The following is a 19,113-nucleotide window of genomic DNA, read 5'->3' as shown; positions in this document are numbered from 1 at the left end:
TTGACAAATAAACACTTTGACTTTGACTTGACTTTGAAATGAAGATGCTCACAAGGGCTTCGCCATATTGAGTTTGGACCAGCACCAAGCACTGGCACAGTGTTTCAGCACTGGCCTGCTCCAAGCTGTTATGCAACCCGTTATGTTTGGACTCGCCGTGGAATGTACCAGAAAAGAGTGGCTTTAGTTCTGCAGACAATGAGTCAGAATGTGCTGACGCAGCCAAAATCCACATGCATTCTTGTAAGTGCACGTGATTTATGTTTGTATTATATTTCTTTGAGGGCCTATATATATGGGTTTGCCTCTGGGACAGTGAAGACGGTCAGGAAGGAGAGTTGAGGAAATGTAAGGGGATGACATGTAGCCTAAGACCACAGGTGGGAGGCAACACACCCTGTGGTTGCAAAAAGGCGTATAGCAAAATAGCGTTTGGAACCACCAAGACACAAACAAAATATTTTCTTTTAATACTATGTACAGACATAAACATTAACTTCTCCTGTGAGTAGTACTGTGCATCACCCAAGTTATGATTAATAATATAGTGTGTTATCCTTTTATTTTACTACAAAATTCTACTTTTGTCAAGTATTCTGTAAATAAATGAACTTAATAAATGGAGTTATCCAAAACATCATACAATGAGAGTGCATACATTCTTAGCATCCTAGTAGGGATAGAATCCTTCACCCTGGCTGTGTTAATGCCTTGCTCTACCAGTGGGAATCAAACTCCTAAACCTGGCACAGTTAGTGCCTTGCTCTACATGATGACTAGATGCCTCATGTCTGCCAACTTGATCCACTCCTTTATTTCTATTGTGACCACAGTGCGCAACATAAAGTGAACAAAGGGCAGGCTTACGTGCAACTGTTCCATCAGTGCGTTCTGTGTAGGCTAATATTCTTGTGAAACTTTAATGGTATTTAAAAAAAGACCTAAACAATGTTTTCAAACTCGAAATGTAGGTCTACATTTTATTCTTCATTTTAAAACGACACGGTGCCCGGTATTTATGGTTTACTCATGGTTTGGATGGGCGTGGTCGGCGAAGCGACACAGCCCACTAGGTAGACGGCTTATATAAAGCTGCGCTCACTGCACGCAACTATTGCGTCGATCTTGGAATTATCAACGGTCCTCCAATCAAACATCTATCAACTGTCTGTAGCCTACTCACCGGGTAAATAAGGATAATTCACTTTTTTTAATGAGAATTAGAATGACAACCGGTTACATGCGTAAAAGTAATTGCATTTTTGCCAGACTCGCTGCTGTCAAAACTACAACCAAACTAAAATCAAATCGTGTATAGTATGACGATTTATTTTTTCTATAGGCCCTATCCCTATGATTGCAAAGAAAAACATGTAGATTAGATGTTACTTTATTTAACTAAATCCAGGCGTAAATATATGTTGCGTTTGTAGCCATTGTTTTCACCATTAGAGTAGGTTGTTGTTGCTAATTATACAATTGACCCCCCCCCCCAAAAAAGTACATATAGGCTATATATTGAGAGAGTTGTGCGCGGTTGAAACCCCAGAGCCGAACAACGATGACGCACAAGGAGTTCCAGACCGCGGGGAAGAAGCCTGGGCTGCAGGTGTGGCGTCTGGAGAAGATGGACCTGAAGCCAATCCCTACCGAGGCCTACGGGTACTTCTTTACCGGGGACTCCTACATCCTGCTGTACACCACGAAGGCGCCGTCATACTACATCCACATGTGGCTCGGTAACAGATATGCTCTAACTTACAAATATGAAATATGAAATATGTAAGTAACAGTGTAAGAACGATATAACAGTATCACATCATATATTAAAACATATATCTGATGCATTTTTTAATAAGCCTATTATTATTATTATTAGGCCTATTATATAAATAATAATAATGTATTTATTTATATTATTATTATTATTATTATTATTATTATTATTATTATTAATATTATTATAATCAGGCTTTTTCAAAATGTTCTACATTTTTCAATCATTTGCCAAAGATACTGTAGGCAAGGTTTAAGCGCTATAATTTGACTTTCATTTGTTCGAAATCGAAGAGCCATATCTGCTATTAATCAATGAAATGCCCTGAGAATATATCTGTTCTGGTTGACTGCGGATCTGCCTCTGTATGAGACACTCTAGGTATTACACCGCTCCTGGCTAATTTCTGACCAATCAGCGTCTCTCTTCTTTTCTGATTGGTTCAGGGAATCCATCGTGCCTGTCAATCACATGCGTGCACACAGCGTTATCATAGCTCCACCTTAAACTTTATATCATGCATTTTTAGGGTTAATAATTGCATTTGGGAGTAGGCTACTACTAAAATAGGGTTACAAGGGTTAAAAAATACCCCTTATTATGCTCACACTGTTCATTTCTGCAAAACCAATTGCAGTGTCTTTCAAAAACGGTCTGATTTGTATAATTTTGCGTTAATGCCCCTCACTAGAGTAGCCTAGTCCGTTGCGATTGGTCGCAAATGCTTTGCGTGTGTGTCGGCAAATTGACACCCCCGAGATGTTGTGAACATTGCGAGTAGCCAGAAGGTGCAACTTCTGAACTGCAGCATAGCCCGCTGCACAGTCTGACATCACACTTTTAGGGAAGTAAAGTTTGAGCGCAAACAAGCTGTTTCACGCACTTATAAGGGCCGTTCTCGGTGGGTGCGAATACTCCCCTTTGGCTCAGACTTAGATTTTTCTAGTTTAGCAGACGTAAAACATGTATACATATGTCATATAACAGTCTAAAGCAGGGGTTCTCAAAGTTTTGACAGCTGAGGGCCAATTTAGGAACCCAAAATTTGACTGAGGGCCGGCAAAGGAATTTTTTTTTAATAAAACAGTTTTACAACAATTTTAATGACATCCAGTATAAACACATTTCAAATAACAAATTAGGCAAAACCTGGCACAACTTGAGAAAACCTTGAGAAACATTTTAACTAACACATAATCCCTGGGGTTCTCTGCTCTATACAGTCGAATTTGGGATATAACAGTCCTGTGTGCATTTCAGAATAGAAATAGTCTCATTGTGCCTTGCTTGAAAACAGGAAAAAATCCCATCTGTAATCATCTTAATGACCATCAATCTTTCCTAGGGCGTTGGCTCTTTAAACCCTACAACATTCTGGACAGATGGCCGGATTTTATCAGATGACCATTTTTTCGTATCCGACCAGGAAGCATAGCCAACAACAATCAAGTGGCATACCCTTTCATTATGTAGCTTTACATATCAGGCTATACGCGGTCTATGAGTTTGATTATGATACAGACATTTTTTTATTGTATCGTGTTATGTTGATATAATAATAAAAAATGTTAAAATTTAAAAAAAGTTAAAAATCAATTAATTATTATTATTATTTTTAACTTACATCTGTATGTCATTTCGGGCCGCCAGGAATGTTTCTGCGGGCCGCCATTGGCCCGCGGGCCGCACTTTGAGAACCAATGGTCTGAAGCAAAGGGAAAAGTCGAAAAAGCATGATATCACCCCATTAACAATGTGTCTATAGGCGTTTTTATTTCTCACCAACCAACGTTCAAACTCGTTATCATATACTAAACATACCCCAGATCCATTTTCCCCTTCAAGTGCGTAATTGCTACACTTATGTATGACAGGGGAACGCAGAGAGGGAGGGAGCAGAGCCAGAGAGTGTGTGTTGTTTCTCTCACGTCTCACCTAAAGCAGCGTTACCAATAAAGAAATGTGCCCACAGGGAGTGAGAGTTCAGCGGATGAGCAAGGAGCGGCTGCCATCTTCGCCACGCAGATGGACGAGTTCCTGGGCGGGGGCCCGCGGCAGTTCCGCGAGGTCCAGGGCTACGAGTCGAACGTCTTCATGGGATACTTCAAGAATGGCGTACAGTACAAGGTACCGTAATATTCAGATCGGCATCATAAGTACTTTGTTGATCCCCGGGGCGAAACTGGGTCACATTACAGTTGCTCCCATTCCAGAATATAAATATATATATGAGGTTTTGAAATGAATAAACCTTCTTCAATGTACATGGCATGTTAGGAAGCCATGATTTGTTAATCCCAGTTTATAACGGGATTATTGTCCTTTAATTAATTACACCTCTTCTATTGTCAAAGACGTTGGTTGTGGTTTATTAGTGCTTAAACCAACGAGGGCTGCTTTATGCAAATTAATTATGGCAACGGTTTTATTTTATTAAAATACTTGTGTGTGCGTGTGGTCTGAACACGTTCAACAAGTTTCCATACTGAATGTAACTGTAAATGTAACTGTAACTAAATTTCAGAAACAATGGCATCCATACAGTGATGATCAGTAGCCCCATATAGAGTCATCGATCATTTTTATCATTTTATATTGTCCTAAGAGTCACTCAAAGCATGCTCAAGGGCACTTTGGATCCGACAACTGTGTGTATAGCTCACTCGTACATCATGTCTGGTGTGCTGCCGCCTCAGGCCTGTTCTCCTCTGGTCTCCCTGCTCAGAAAGGCGGCGCGGCCTCTGGCTTCAAGCACGTTGTGACCAACGACGCAAACGAAAAGCGCTTGCTGCACCTTAAGGGTCGCCGTACCATCAGGGCGAACGAGGTCGACATGAACTGGTCCAGCTTCAACAACAACGACTGCTTCATCATTGACCTGGGAAAGGTGATTCAAGAGCTAATCCCGCTAGTGTGCTAACCATGCTATGTAGGCCTTGTAGGCCCAACTATGTAGCCTACCGTACCAGTTGGTACGGCCCACTGTGTGGCCCACCAGTTGGGACGGCCCACTGTGTGGCCCACCAGTTGGTACGGTCCACTGTGTGGCCCACCAGTTGGTACGGTCCACTGGGACGCCGGTAGGTGGATCCATCACACATCTGGGTGAATACTCCCACTTGTGATGTCACCAACGGGTCGTTTTGAAAATGGTTGTAATGGCTAAAACACTCAATGGACACTAGTCAAATACATTTGAAATGTATAGCATTTGGGCCACACACACATGTTCTAAAACATCCTCTATTTCAAAATTCAGAATATCTATCAGTGGTGTGGATCCAAGTGCAACCGCTACGAGCGTCTGAAGTCCACCACCGTGGCCATCGGGATCCGCGACAACGAGCGCAGCGGCCGCGCTGACCTGCACATGGTGGACGAGGGCGACGAGCCAGAAGAGATCATCCAAGTGAGTCGTGTGTGTGTGCGTGTGCGCGCGTGTGTGTGTGTGTGTGTGTGCGTGTGCGTGTGCGTGCGTGTGTGTGTGTCTGTGTGATTATTAATGGTGGTGTGGCAACGTCAAGACAGGAAGAGTGAGTAGTATCCGGGCGAGTATTAGGGCCTCAGCTCGGGCATTAGAAAAAAAGTATTGAAACTGAGATGCTGTTTCTTCATGGCTGTGTTTTATGTTTGTTTCCAGGTTCTCGGACCCAAGCCCGACATCCCAGACGGAAGCAAAGACGATGAAGCAGATCGAGCCAATAAGAGCGCGGCTGCACTCTACATGGTGGTTATTCATTTTTGTTTACGTCCTTTATGTGCCATATGGGGAAGGAGAGGGTACTGTCTGTATTTACTGTTTAACCTCTGCCCGCTCCTTCAGGACCTGTCTCTGTATTCACTGTCTCTCCCCTACCTGCTCCTAAATGACCTGTCTCTGTATTTACTGTCTCTCCCCTACCTGCTCCTTAATGACCTGTCTCTGTATTTACTGTCCCACCCCAATCTGCTCCTTAAGGACCGGTCTCTGTATTCACTGTCTCTCCTCTACCTGCTCCTTAATGACCTGTCTCTGTATTTACTGTCCCACCCCAATCTGCTCCTGAATTACCTGTCTGTACAGTCTAACCACCACCTGCACCCTAATGACTGCTCTCTGCATTCACTGTCGTTTTTTGTGGCCTAGATCTCGGATGCGACAGGAAGCATGAAGGCAACTCTGGCGTCCGAGGCTTCGCCCTTCAAACAGGCCGACCTCTTGCCCACTGAGTGTTACCTCCTGGACAACCAGGCCGACAAGAAGCTGTTCGTCTGGAAAGGTAACAGACTTGACTCGTGGAACAGACTCAGGCCGAGGGCTGCGACACTTTTTGCGTCCTGTATACACTTAAAACCTGAACCTTTGAATATTGTTACTGCCTGTCGATGTGCTAGGTTGGTCGGGCAATTATGCATTCATCACGAAAGGGTTTGTCATCGAGATACTGTGCCACATGAATAATAAGATACACAAAGACACCTGGGGACAAATATTTACAAAATTAATAAATAAGTAAATATATGTATATATAAATATATACATATACATATCTATGTTACTCCCACATGTATCTGTTTAACATGCATGTCTCCTGTGACACGCCCCTGAACCGCAGGACCCAGCGCCAACACGGCTGAACGCAACGCAGCCATGAGTGCTGCCCAACAATACATCAAACAGAAGAATTACCCCATGCACACCCAGGTAACAGACGCATGCTCTCGCCCATTGCACGTGCTCATCATGGGAGTTGGCACTCTGACATTGAGTAAATATTTGGGTACCGTCAGTGAACAGAGGCCCGGTAAGGCTGAGAGTGTTCTCATCCTTAGCTGTAAGCTAATACCTCAACAACCTCATTTACTGTAAACAAAAAAGTTAAAACGCTACACCCCTCCCCCCCATGAACAAAGCTTCATTATCCACTACCTCCATGTGCAGATTCAAATCCTGCCAGCAGGGGGGGAGAGCACCTTGTTCAAGCAGTTCTTCTGCGACTGGAAGGCCAAGTACGACACCACCGGCCCGGGGCAGGCCTACGTCATGGGCTCCATCGCCGTAGTCAAACAGATTCCCTTCGACGCCACCGCCCTCCACAACAACCACGCCATGGCCGCCCAACACAACATGGTGGACGACGGAACCGGAGAGGTCAAGGTGGGACCGATGGAACGTTCACATGTGTCGTTGTGGCGACCCTGAAAAAAAATGTCCTGCCCATTTCCTGGGTGCATTCACCCAGATCTACCAGATCCATAGATGAACTTAACCTAGCAAAAACCTCTAACTTATTACAATTTGAAATACATTTTATGTAAACTTCCTAAACTTCATACCTAAACTTCATGAATTGAATTTGATATAGTGTAATTGCTGACCTTTACCGTCTCTACGGTGTCATGGGAAAAAAATGACCACCGGAAAGAATTTAGCTGTAAGATGTGAATAAAGTATATAGCTTTAAAATGGGATCATTAGTGCAGGTCAGTTCATTATTAAGAATAACGATGTTGTGTTGCGTTCTCGTAATGAATTGTGGTGGATGTTTGCAGATCTGGCGTGTGGAAGAGGGCGAGAAGGTGGCTGTGGAGCAGTCCAGCTATGGGCAGTTCTTTGGAGGGGACTGTTACCTGATCCTGTACAGCTACAGCCTAGGAGGCCGTCGGCAGCACATCATCTATATCTGGTAATTGTCCACACGTTGGCGCCATTGTGGACTAAAAGTAAAAGGTGCCGTGACATGCCACCAGGTGTGGTGTGATTAGCCGTTACAAGCCGTTTTGGAAATCAGCCCCTTAAGACATCACAGGTGTGCGTGTCCACCTAGATGTGTGATGGATAGATGAGCTACGTTTGCTACAGTCCACTGGGTAGGCTGATAGACTAGGCTGATCTATCCAGCACACATCTAGGTGGACACGCCCACTGCCCCTTATGATGTCATTAGGGGCAGATTTCCAAAACAGCTTGTAACGGCTAATCACACCACACCTGGCGGCATGTCATGGCACCTTTAATCTACATCATAGCCGTTTCTCAATACCAAGTACGCGGACTACGTACTCGCGGACTTGGACGTACGTACTTGGCAAGTCCGGACTTTCAAGTACAGACTTCCGAGAACGCGAGTACGCACCTGCAATTGGAACAACAGCGGACTCGATGATGCATTCTGGGATATTTAACGGTCCCAAGTCCACACGAGTCACCTCCGATGCATCCTCGGTAGAACGGCCTCATTGAGAACGCATCGAGAACACTTCCGGGTTTTAAGACAGTACTCGTGTACTCGCGTACTTGGAATTGGAACAGTGCTTGGGCTACCACTGATGACGTTTATCGAGAACGCAAGTACACGAGAACACACGAGAACGCGAATTGAGAAACGGCTCATGTTTAGCTTTTTCCAATCTTTTACCCGGGCTTTAATGCTAAGCTAAGTAGCTCTTAAATTCTAATGGCACTCACTACTGTGATTTGGCGACAGTAATGGATTGTCTGTTCCCATTTGTACTGCAAAATGATCTTTAAACTGTTGATTTGTGTTCCGAGAAATGTTTCAAGAAATAGACAGTGATAACATTTTGCTGGTGGCTAAATCTAAAGGCTAGCTGATTAAATATGTAAGATAAGATAAGATAAAGATAAGTATACTTTAATACTTTATGTAAGATAGATACATATGTTAGTCAAATGTATAGAGTAGCTCTGTGCAGGTAAACTTAAAGTATTAAAGTCATTGGTACCTTTGTTTTTCTCAGGCAAGGTCTTAAATGCAGTCAAGGTGAACTGACCGCTTCGGCCTACCTTACCGTCACCCTTGATGACGAGATGGGAGGAAGCCCTGTTCAGGTGAGATTTAAAGGGTCATTTCACACCAGAAGGCACTTGTAACTTGCTGCCATCTGCAGTTCAAAAACGGGAATAATGTGATGGGGATCTTTGTTGTACATTCACAAAATGGAGCCACAAAAGAAGCAGAATTTCAACCTAAAACGGGATGTGCATTTTGGACTAAATGTAGAAGGAAACATTTGTGCAATCTGCACATTTGAGAAGAAGAAAAGCAGTGAAGTTACTCAAAGAAACATATGGGTTAGATAGGAGCAAGTGCGAGTCACACTCACTCAAGCCAGGGCAGATAAAACACTATCAGGGAGTCTGCGAAAGCGTTTTAAGTGTGAAACAGCAGACCCCTCATAGTTACAAAATGTTTCCCCTGTTTAATGACTTCATAGATTTTAGTAAAAAAAGAACACAGAAATGTGTGAAAACATGTGGTGATACCGAAACAGAAGAGTTTTTAACAGACCAAAAAATATTTACGGGTTTTCCTACCCTTTAATTTTTATACTTCATTGCACTAAGCGCTATTCAAGACACCTTAAGAGCTTTTAATGGACGGGTGTGTGGGCGATGTCACGTGACCTCATCCACTATTTTTCCAATAGTATTCATGGAGGGAAAACATTAGGAAAAAAGTACGAGGAAAACCATGCTTTTTTTCTTGTGTCGCTAGGTCCGTGTGACTCAGGGCCAGGAGCCGGCCCACCTCGTCAGCCTGTTCAAGGAGAAACCCATGGTGCTCTTTCTCGGCGGGACGTCCCGTAAAGGAGGCCAGAGCCAGCCGGGAAGCACACGACTGTTCCACATCCGCCGCAGCACCACCGGGGCGACGCGCGCCGTGGAGGTAAGCCGCTCACACCTTCTGCACCTTTTCATAATGTAGCCGTTGAGCTCAAATGCTTACCGTGATCACACCATCTCAACTTGTATTTTTCCTATCATTCCCCCAAAATAATTACGTAATATGGGATAAGGCATTGCTGGCCATTCCAAAAATGGCTCAATACCCATGCGCTTTTAAGCTTTTGAATGGTTTTATGAATGTGTTTAGAGGCCCCAAAAGCGGATAAAGAGCTTGCCCCCATAGGTTAGCGTTATAGCTATTCCGTAGCGCCGGCAGCCAGTGCAGATCTCTGACTTGGTTGAATCAATTTTTGTCTGTTTTTTTACTTCCCTCAACATGGGGTGACCCTCAGGAAAATGATAATGGGGTTAAAGATCGCCGGAGTTCTCCTTTAACCCTCTTGTTTGGTCTCCTGCGTGAACGCAGGTGGAGCCATCTGCTGCCTTCCTGAACACAAACGACGTGTTTGTGCTCAAGTCCGAGGAGAGCCTGTTCATGTGGCAGGGCCTGGGGTCCACCAAGGAGGAGGTGGCTGCGGCCAAGTACGTTGCCGACTACCTTGGTGGAAGCCTCAAAGAGGTCAAGGAGGGCGGTGAACCGGGTAAGCCAACTAGGCCGGCCTGATAGTGTAGCTGTGTTCACACCAAACGCGACAGGGCGACACGACTCCATACAAAGTCAACGTAGAGACGTGCATTAGGCGACATTTGTCGCTAGAAAAAGCGGCGGCAAGATTTGACTTGTGGCGCGGCATGAACGCCCTGTCACGGGCGAGCGCGTTCACGAGGATTTGCAGCGCGATGCAACGAGACACTTTCGCTTGAGTTGAAATATTTGAACTTTGCCTCGGCAGTCGTGTGATGACAAATGTGGCGTTCGGTGTGACCGCACAGTAATGGTTAGAGTTTTGGATCCCTCCTCCAAACGGTTCTTGGTTCAATCCCTTATGTCCTGATGTGACATCTGTGGGCAACGTAAAGTGCCCTAAGGTGTGATGTACTTAAGTACGGTACTGGAGTAGAAGGACTTTAAACTATGATGTTTCCTCCTGACTGTAGCTGGTTTCTGGTCGGCTCTGGGGGGGAAGAAGGAGTACCAGACTTCCAAGAGTCTGCAGAACATGGTGAAACCTCCAAGACTGTTTGGATGCTCCAACAAGACAGGCAGGCTCATTGTAAGTAATGGATTATACACTTTATTTACATAGCACTTCCTCTAACATCAAATATAATCACATATTTAATGATGTAATTTGAAAATCGATGTAAACTGTTTGAGCACTTTAATTAATTAACACAAAGAAATTATGTCATCTATTTGTTGACCGCATATAACCCGTATTTATCCTTTAGGCTGAAGAAGTACCTGGGGAACTAACACAGATGGATTTGGCCCCGGATGACATCATGCTTCTGGACACCTGGGACCAGGTCAATCTTCTATTGTTGTCAACAGTGTAACTAACCAACTGTCAAATATAATAGAGAACCTTTTATTTTCCTGTGAGGGAAAGTCTAAATCCTCTATTGTTTTCTCTGTGTTCCTTAATCCATAATTATCAAGATCTTCCTCTGGATTGGCAAGGATGCCAACGATGTTGAGAAGAAGGGAGCGCCCAAGATCGGTGAGATTAATACTTACTGGAAATTATAGAAAGCTGGCTAACCCTATGGAGCCAATGACATGATCCATACATATGAGCATGACATATCCATTATCATTACATCCACACAAATGGTAAAGTGCTCTGATGCCACAAACGCTAAGCAACAGGCACTTGAATTGGAAACTGATTGGATGATGAACACTACAACCGCTAAGTCAAAGGCGGTAGCAGTGTTCCTCAGGTATTGGGAGTGACAACTTGCCACATTACACTCAAAACCTACCCCTTAAACGTTTCTTCCAATCTGGGTCACGGCCCTAATGTAACGCCGTCTGCCCCATGCTCGCATGCCATCCCCACATGTTCGCATGCCATCCCCACATGTTCGCATGCCATCCCCACATGTTAGCATGCCATCCCCACATGTTCGCATGCCATCCCCACATGTTAGCATGCCATCCCCACATGTTAGCATGACATCCCCACACATTGGCATAATGAAGGAATGTTAACACGCTGCTTCCTGTCCACACAGCCACAGACTACGTGTCCTCCGACCCCTCCGGTCGTGGCCCAATTCCCGTCACCAGCATCAAGCAGGGTTCCGAACCCCCAACGTTCACCGGATGGTTCCAGGCGTGGGACCCGAAGATGTTTGACAAAGTCATGGCCAATTTCTCTTAAACTGACCCCCTCGTCACTTGGCTGTTTGCTGTAGAATCCACTTAATAATGTAGCTCACTTCTTAAAGGTCCCATATTATACCACCAGTGGAAGTGTGATTAGCCATTACAAGCCGTTTTGAAAAATCTGCCACTAGTGACATCACAAGTGGGTGTGTCCACCTAGACGTGTGACTATGTGCGTGAACTATATTTTGTAGATGGGAAAAATATATGCAAACATCTATGGTCAGTTTTCTCTACTGTTTAATTATTAATCTTCTTTTCTTGTCAGATCATTATTGAGTAGAACTACTACACAATGGACAATAAAACACAATCCTATATGAGAACATAACAATATAAATAAATTATGTAACCATTTGTGTATTGAAAACATTTAATATTGGTCATAAATGTTGTGACGTCCACAGCCTGCTAAAACTGAATTGTAAGGATAAACCAAATCTAGTGGCGTGTGGCAGCCACCTAGTTGGCGTGTCACATGGGCATTAGCTAATTACCCCCTTAAAGATTTTTTTAATAAAGTACTCCTCTTGAAAACCAGTGTTATATATTGCTTCATGGGCTCAGAGTTATTCTTTTTAGCAATTGATTAAACTAGATAAACGCCTACATCATTGCAATGCCAAGCCCCTTTCGACTTCTGCTGAGACGGACGACGTCTACGCTGCCTACAGGTTTGCTCTGGAAGGTTTCTGTGAGAGTTTAGCAATACAAGCACATAGGTTTAACCTTCAGTAAGAGCCCATTGGTGCCCATAACGCCACAACACTGAGGTATAATCCAAGAGAAAACACAGCTGCTTGTAAAGTCAACACTGAAATGAACTGGTGCTTTTACTGTGTTGTGATACACAGTAATTGGAGCCATGGGAGTAGCGTTCTGCCAAGAATACATTTCCCCTCCGCAGGCCTGAACATGCTAATAAACAGCAATATCCATAACCCTAACATCCATCCATCTACCTGTTTGTCCATCTATCCACCTATCCAACCATCTTTCTATCTATCAATCCATCTACATCCTCAATAAGCTAATAAGGAAGACGGGTTCTGTCCTGGGAGTGGAACTGGGGTCTTTGGTTTTGGTGTCGGAGGGGAGGATGCTGAGGAAGCTACTCAGTATTATGGACATGCCTCTCATCCCTGGCACGCCACCCTGTAGCTTTATCAGATCACCTTGGGCTGCAGACTGTAGACTGAGACCACTCGAGTCCCATCATAGCCCCTTCAGCTCTAAACTGAGACCACTGGAGTTGTATACTGGTTAAAACTGAAAAGATAAAAAAAAGTCCAGGCAAAGTGATAATACTGAATATTATTAAACACAGTACCAATGCCTACTAATTCAATTAGCTGTTAGACCGAAAATTGACCAATTTTATGCACTTTATCAAGTCTAAAATATTGAAACATCCAAGTAGGCACATTTATAAGGTTAAAAGCCTGTAAAACATAGGTCTATATAATGTACTAAAGGTCTTGATTAATAAGATATTACTTCATTAATCCCAAAGAAAATTCTTTATTTCTCAAAACGAATTACATCAAAATAAAAACCATAGAATTATACATGTGAAGTGTATAAAAAGTAAATGCTAACCCCAGAGCCTAATAGTTGGGTAGCCATAAGAGTAGGGTACATTAAGAAAAAAAAAGTTAAAGTTACCCAAAAATAGTAGTTAGAAATAGAAAAGTTATATTGCACATGACATTGTAGGCTAAGTAAAATTGCACAGGATTTTATTAATATTCTCAGCTGTCCCTCCTGCAGAAGGTGAAGAAGTTATACAATTTGATGGCCACTGGTAGAACAGGCCGTCCTGTTACGGCACATTGGGGGTTTCAGTCAATTTGGAAAGATATACCACCTGTTTCGCTTCATAGAATTGAGATTCTGCTCTCCAACAGCAGGTGGCAGTACTCCGCAACTCGCAGGCATAGTGATACGTGCCACACGGCACAGCGAGACACGGAGATCCGGTTGAGTGACGCTGTATCCGGATAATTAAGCAAGTGTTGCACAGAATGGAGTTATATTTTAAATGAATTACTTGTAACGCCGGCGCTTATGTTGTTAGCCTATCCTCTCAGCTATAACAACCACCACCCTTTCCCCCGTGGTCTCCGCACGGATCCACCCGACACCATGCCAGCGGTCCTTCATTGTTAGGAGTCGAGCCATGGTCCCAGACAGCCTTCCTCGGTGTTGTGACTCGTTGCTTTCCACGGGAACCAAAGCTACAAGCTAGCATGCTAACTAGCCTGCTGTCCTAGCCATTCTCTTCCTTTTATTTACCTATACCGTTTTTGTTTGTGTCGATATGTTGCATGGACCCTCTGTGGCATTCCATGCGGCGGGCATTTGAGCGGACCACCGGAGCGAGTGACCAAACATCCGTGGCGTCCGACCGCTTAACGCTTGCCGAGATAGCAGCTGTTTTGCTCGCCAGGGAACGAGATTTGGGTTCGAGTGGAGCGGCTTAAAAGGGGACCTCCCGCTGTCTTTTAAAGGATATCGCTCGATTCAAGGATAAGTGGTCGGGAACAGCAGCAACAGTCCGCCACCATGGCGTCCTCCTCCGGCAACGACGACGACCTGACCATCCCCCGCGCGGCGATCAACAAGATGATCAAGGAGACGCTGCCGAACGTGCGCGTGGCCAACGACGCGAGGGAGCTGGTGGTGAACTGCTGCACCGAGTTCATCCACCTGGTCTCCTCGGAGGCCAACGAGATATGCAACAAGTCTGAGAAGAAAACCATCTCCCCGGAGCACGTGATCAACGGTCAGTTCCACTTTCCCTTTCCGACTGTTGTGCACTCACTGACTGACTGCGGTGGGGCTCTAGGTGTTATTAGGCGTTAATTTTTTTCAGTCAGGTTCACAAAAGCATACGTAAACAAAAGTAAGAGTACGTGGAACGGCCGCAGCCACTATAGCGTCTTGAGGACGTGCTGGGTCTCAGTGAATGTGCTGATGTAGTGATGTGTTTCTGATCCGCGGGTCATTTTGTGTGTGTTTTGTTGCAGCTCTGGAGAGCCTGGGCTTTGGGTCGTACATCACCGAGGTGAAGGACGTCCTACAGGAGTGTAAATCCGTAGCCCTGAAGAGACGGAAGGCCAGCTCCCGGCTAGAGAACCTTGGCATCCCGGAGGAAGAGCTGCTCAGGCAACAACAGGAGCTGTTCGCCAAGGTGAGACCTAATATAGCCCATCATTTAACTGATGAAACTCCAGATTAAACCAGTTCAGAAGTCATTTATCCTCTCGCGACCTGGTCTTACTACATGGTTTGTCGTAAATAAATAATGGTTACGGAAATGCCGTTGTGCATAACAAAGAAACCTTCGTGACAAAATAAACAAATGTCAGCAAAGCAGTGAGACCTGGAAGCTGCTGCTGCTGCTGCGCCTGCTCCAGCACAGTTTATAAATATCTCTCGCCACCTGCAGGTGAAATTATCAAATGCTCAGTATCCCATTCCCTATCTGTACAGCTTTGCTGAATTTGGTCACTATTGAATATTTCATTAAACACATTTGGAAGTTAATAAGTAGTATGGTGATTTACTAATGCCACACGGTGGGGATTTTGATGCCATGCGTAAATATTTCATGCACATGCTCATGGAGAACTTGTTCACAAAGAGTTTAATTTAATTGAAGTAAATATTTCATGCTTTAATGTTACTGTAGCCGTTGTTACCCGTTGTTGATGGTATTGTTTGACTGTGTAACACACGTGTGTAATGTGGCGGTATATACAACATTCCCAAATTGGTTTGCTTTCCAATTTAGCATTGGACAGCAAGCGGATACTTAGCAACCTTTGACGCGGTCACGCCAACAGTGTAATGACAGTAGTGTAAGAGCCAGCTCGCCCACTAATTAGGCCATGCTGGCAATAATTGTTTGTCCTCTCTTGGCTTCCACCCTAGGCTGTCAAGAGGGGGCATAGCAGGCTATTTAGACCCCCTATCTTATTTATTCAGGGGGCAGAGCTATTGTGCCGTCCCCGTCCCCAGTTTAATTGATTAATTTGCATTTTTACTTTCCTACGGTTTGTGAAATGTAGTCTCCACAGATTTGTTTTGGCTTAAAGCGCAAGTGAACCGGCTGCGTCAGGGGAGGGGGGGGGGGGGGAACCTTGTGACACTTTTAAGTGACCTAGGGAAGCCTCACTCTTGTGGACGCAAATGATCAAAATCAACATTTATTCAAAATTCTTATTTTACTTTAAGGCCCAAATCGCCCCAGCCCCTACCTCTATGGTCTCTACGCTGTGTGTGTGTGTGTAGTGAAAGCAGAGTTCTGATTGGCTGCGTGTGTTCCCGTCTCCAGGCACGCCAGCAGCAGGCGGAGCTGGCCCAGCAGGAGTGGCTGCAGATGCAGCAGGCTGCCGAGCAGGCCCACATGGCCGCCACCTCGGCCGGCGCCGGCCAGCAAGCCGGCTCCTCCCAGGACGAAGACGACGACGATGATATATGATTTTTTTTTTTTCTTTTCCCCAGGGGACGGCTGCGGAAGCGGTTACTCTTAACTACGGCCAAATCCCCCCCCACCCCCCCCCCCCCCCCCCGCCCCCAAACTTCTTCTCCCTTTCAATTGGACGCACGGTGTAAACTGCCCCGCGACCTGAGGCGTGTAAATTAAGTGAAGCGTGATGTCTGTCAGTTTGGCACGAGAAGGGCACGGAGGCATGGACACTTTGAACCAGCAAGGGGGGGGCGTACTAGCTGTGGCTGCGTGTTTTTTTTTTTTGTTAGTTTATTTTTTCTTTTTGGAAGCAGTACCCGAACGAACTGCAATGTTTGGAAATAAAATGTTTATAAATTCATCTCAATTTTTCTCATTTTTTCCCCCCCTCCCCTTACCCTCCTCAAGTGGTTTATCTTGTGTTTTGTGTTGAAGTTATGTTGAGTAATGTGCCGAGCTATAAAGACGAGTTGTGTGCGGGCCAAGGGACGTCGGGGACACTGCTCCTCCATGGTAGGCCATCTTATCTGTCGTAAAAAATGACTGGCTTCACCTGAGAAAGCCTCTATTCAGTGCTTTTACCGAACCTGATCCCACCTCTCGTCCTTTCTTTTGAAAGTTTTTTTTTTATTGTGAAAATATTTCATTTATCTCCTTATCTTTCTCCAATGTATATCTTTTTTTCAAGGAATCTTTGCTGGAAAACATGTTTTTTGGATCGTTGGTAAATAGTACATGTTGGATTTTTAGGAAATTTCAACAGTTAATGATTCATTTTTGTTTTCCTATTTTTGACCTCAATATTGCTAGTTAGTTGTACATTTCTACAAGTTGTACTACTTTTTGACTCATCGAACCAAAGACGGAAGACTTACCACCCTCTTTTATGCTTATGGTTTGTGTTGAGATTCCTGGTGGCTCATTGTAATGTACACTTTGTTATCGGTTAGCCGTTGTAAAAATGCTTTGATATCGGGCTAAATTTGTTACTACTTTGGGAAGTATCAAACACTTGAAATAACTGAATTCTTAGTGTTAAAAATGAGTTGTTATACACATTCACTTGCCTACCATGTTGTATTCTTTAAGCAATAAAGAAATGTTTTATAGACAAATCCTTGTGTGATTTATAATACTTAATCATATATTTATATCGCAACCTAGTCTTAGCCTCCTCCGTTTATTTGCACGGCACCATGCAACTGGTCCTGGGGTAAGGATGTCTCAGAGTTTGAAACCTGACTTAAAACAACTCATTTGTTGCTAATTTGGTTGATTATATTTAATTTTTTGTTGATGTACACCTGAATTGATTATACCTATATTTAGGGTTACGTCATCCTTAGTTTCATTCTGTATAAAATATATTAAAGCTACTGGTTAACTTACACACAAAAACAACCTAATGTCTTAATGGTGAGCTCACTGCCCGTGCCAAACCTTGGGGTTCCAGTCCAATGAACAACTGCTGGGACATGACAGGTCTACATTAAGTTAAGTTATCCTTTATTTATCCCTTTTTGGGGGAAATTCTTTCTCTGCTTTCGACCCATCTGGGAGCCGGTGAACACCCAGAGCAGTGGGCAGCCGCAGTGCAGCGCCCGGGGAGCAGGTGGGGGTTTCAGGTGCCTTGCTCAAGGGCACCTCATCCGTGGATGAGGACGTAGGAGAGTGTTGCACAACCACTCCCCCCATCCATATTTTTGCCTACCGGTCGGGATTCGAACCGGCCACCCTCCGGTTACCGGTCCAACTCTTTAACCAGTAGGCCACGGATGCCCCAGGATGAGCGTCCTACAATTGCGCATCACCTTCAACAGCCTCTACAATATTGTGGAGATTTGGGCCTTTTGGCATTATGTGTAACTTTTGTGTCGTGTATCACTATTCACCCAGGTCAGAATGACCACGCACACAAACTAGCTGATTACCTATTACATTTGTGACGTAATAATCATTTATGACAGTGACGTCAAATTAACAGTCGTTTCTAACCGACAGGGGGCGCCCCCGGACCGCCACCAAGCTAAAGACATCAGTTCCAAAGCCTCCACCCCTGCTGCCAACCCCCCATACCCTCGCATAGTGGGAATGAAAGGTTTATTTACTGCGGTCGCCGTGACTTTAAAGGAAAATTATAGATAACTTCAGTTGCCGCTAAAAACAAAACCTGGAAATGGCGGGTTAAAAAACATTTCAGACCACGTGACATCATTTCACGGTAAACGTCAAGCCGGTTGAATGAAACTTTACTAATACACTTCAAAAGGTTCTGCTGGTGTCGAAGCCCAAGGTAAGTGACACGTCTGTCCGATTGATCGAATGAATGGTTTGATGCATTAATGAGTAGGACCTAACCCAGGGGGGGTTATGTTTGCTTTTGTTATCAATAATGATGTTTTTACTATTATAAAGGCTACATTAATCAGCAAAGTAGACGTAGTGAGATGGTCACATTTAGGATTACTGAAGACTATTGGTATGTCAGCCCAGATGCCCAGATATTCCCAAGTTTGTTTCGGGTATCCCTTGAGTGTGATGTTTTTTTTGGTAAATTAATTTGTTATACCAGACTTTTGAACTTTAATTATTTGATTAAACACAGTGGGCAAAGTTCTAGCCCACTACGAAACATGGCTACGCAATTAGTTCAGCAATTAGTCTAGGAAATAGTTAGATAAGGCAAAAAGAAATGCATCAAAAAACGCGCGCGCGCGTGTGCGTGCATGCGTGCGTGCGTGTGTCTGTGTTTGTGTGTGTGATGATGTATGATTGATTATTATGACCAATGGCAGCCCCGTCAAGGGCATTGACGTAAGCGAGATTCCACGTTACCATAGAAATAGATGATGTCTGTTCTCGACAAATAATTGGAACCCAGCCGAACATCACAGCTC

General features: G+C 44.3%; 2 protein-coding genes across 2 annotated transcripts; both read left to right on the top strand.

Annotated features, from left to right (window-relative positions):
* Positions 1-1,561: 1,561 nt before the first annotated feature.
* On the top strand, positions 1,562-11,737 carry LOC311353104 (scinderin-like; the record flags this gene model as incomplete). The annotated part of the gene is made up of 16 exons (XM_084472932.1): positions 1,562-1,739; positions 3,750-3,904; positions 4,503-4,664; positions 5,037-5,186; positions 5,418-5,504; positions 5,904-6,036; positions 6,373-6,461; positions 6,699-6,914; positions 7,310-7,443; positions 8,519-8,609; positions 9,277-9,447; positions 9,874-10,048; positions 10,506-10,621; positions 10,800-10,877; positions 11,011-11,071; positions 11,589-11,737. 16 exons carry the CDS (start codon positions 1,562-1,564, stop codon positions 11,735-11,737), a joined length of 2,145 nt encoding a protein of 714 aa, XP_084329058.1.
* A 1,611-nt stretch (positions 11,738-13,348) lies between these two features.
* On the top strand, positions 13,349-17,315 carry dr1 (down-regulator of transcription 1). Its single transcript, XM_084472889.1, has 3 exons — positions 13,349-14,527; positions 14,772-14,935; positions 16,082-17,315. Exons 1-3 carry the CDS (start codon positions 14,308-14,310, stop codon positions 16,226-16,228), a joined length of 531 nt encoding a protein of 176 aa, XP_084329015.1. The 5' UTR covers positions 13,349-14,307; the 3' UTR covers positions 16,229-17,315.
* Positions 17,316-19,113: the final 1,798 nt, after the last annotated feature.

Source organism: Micromesistius poutassou, assembly GCF_964030765.1.
Source record: "Micromesistius poutassou genome assembly, chromosome: 9".
Lineage (NCBI taxonomy): Eukaryota > Metazoa > Chordata > Actinopteri > Gadiformes > Gadidae > Micromesistius > Micromesistius poutassou.
This window is presented reverse-complemented; position numbering and strand designations above follow the sequence as displayed.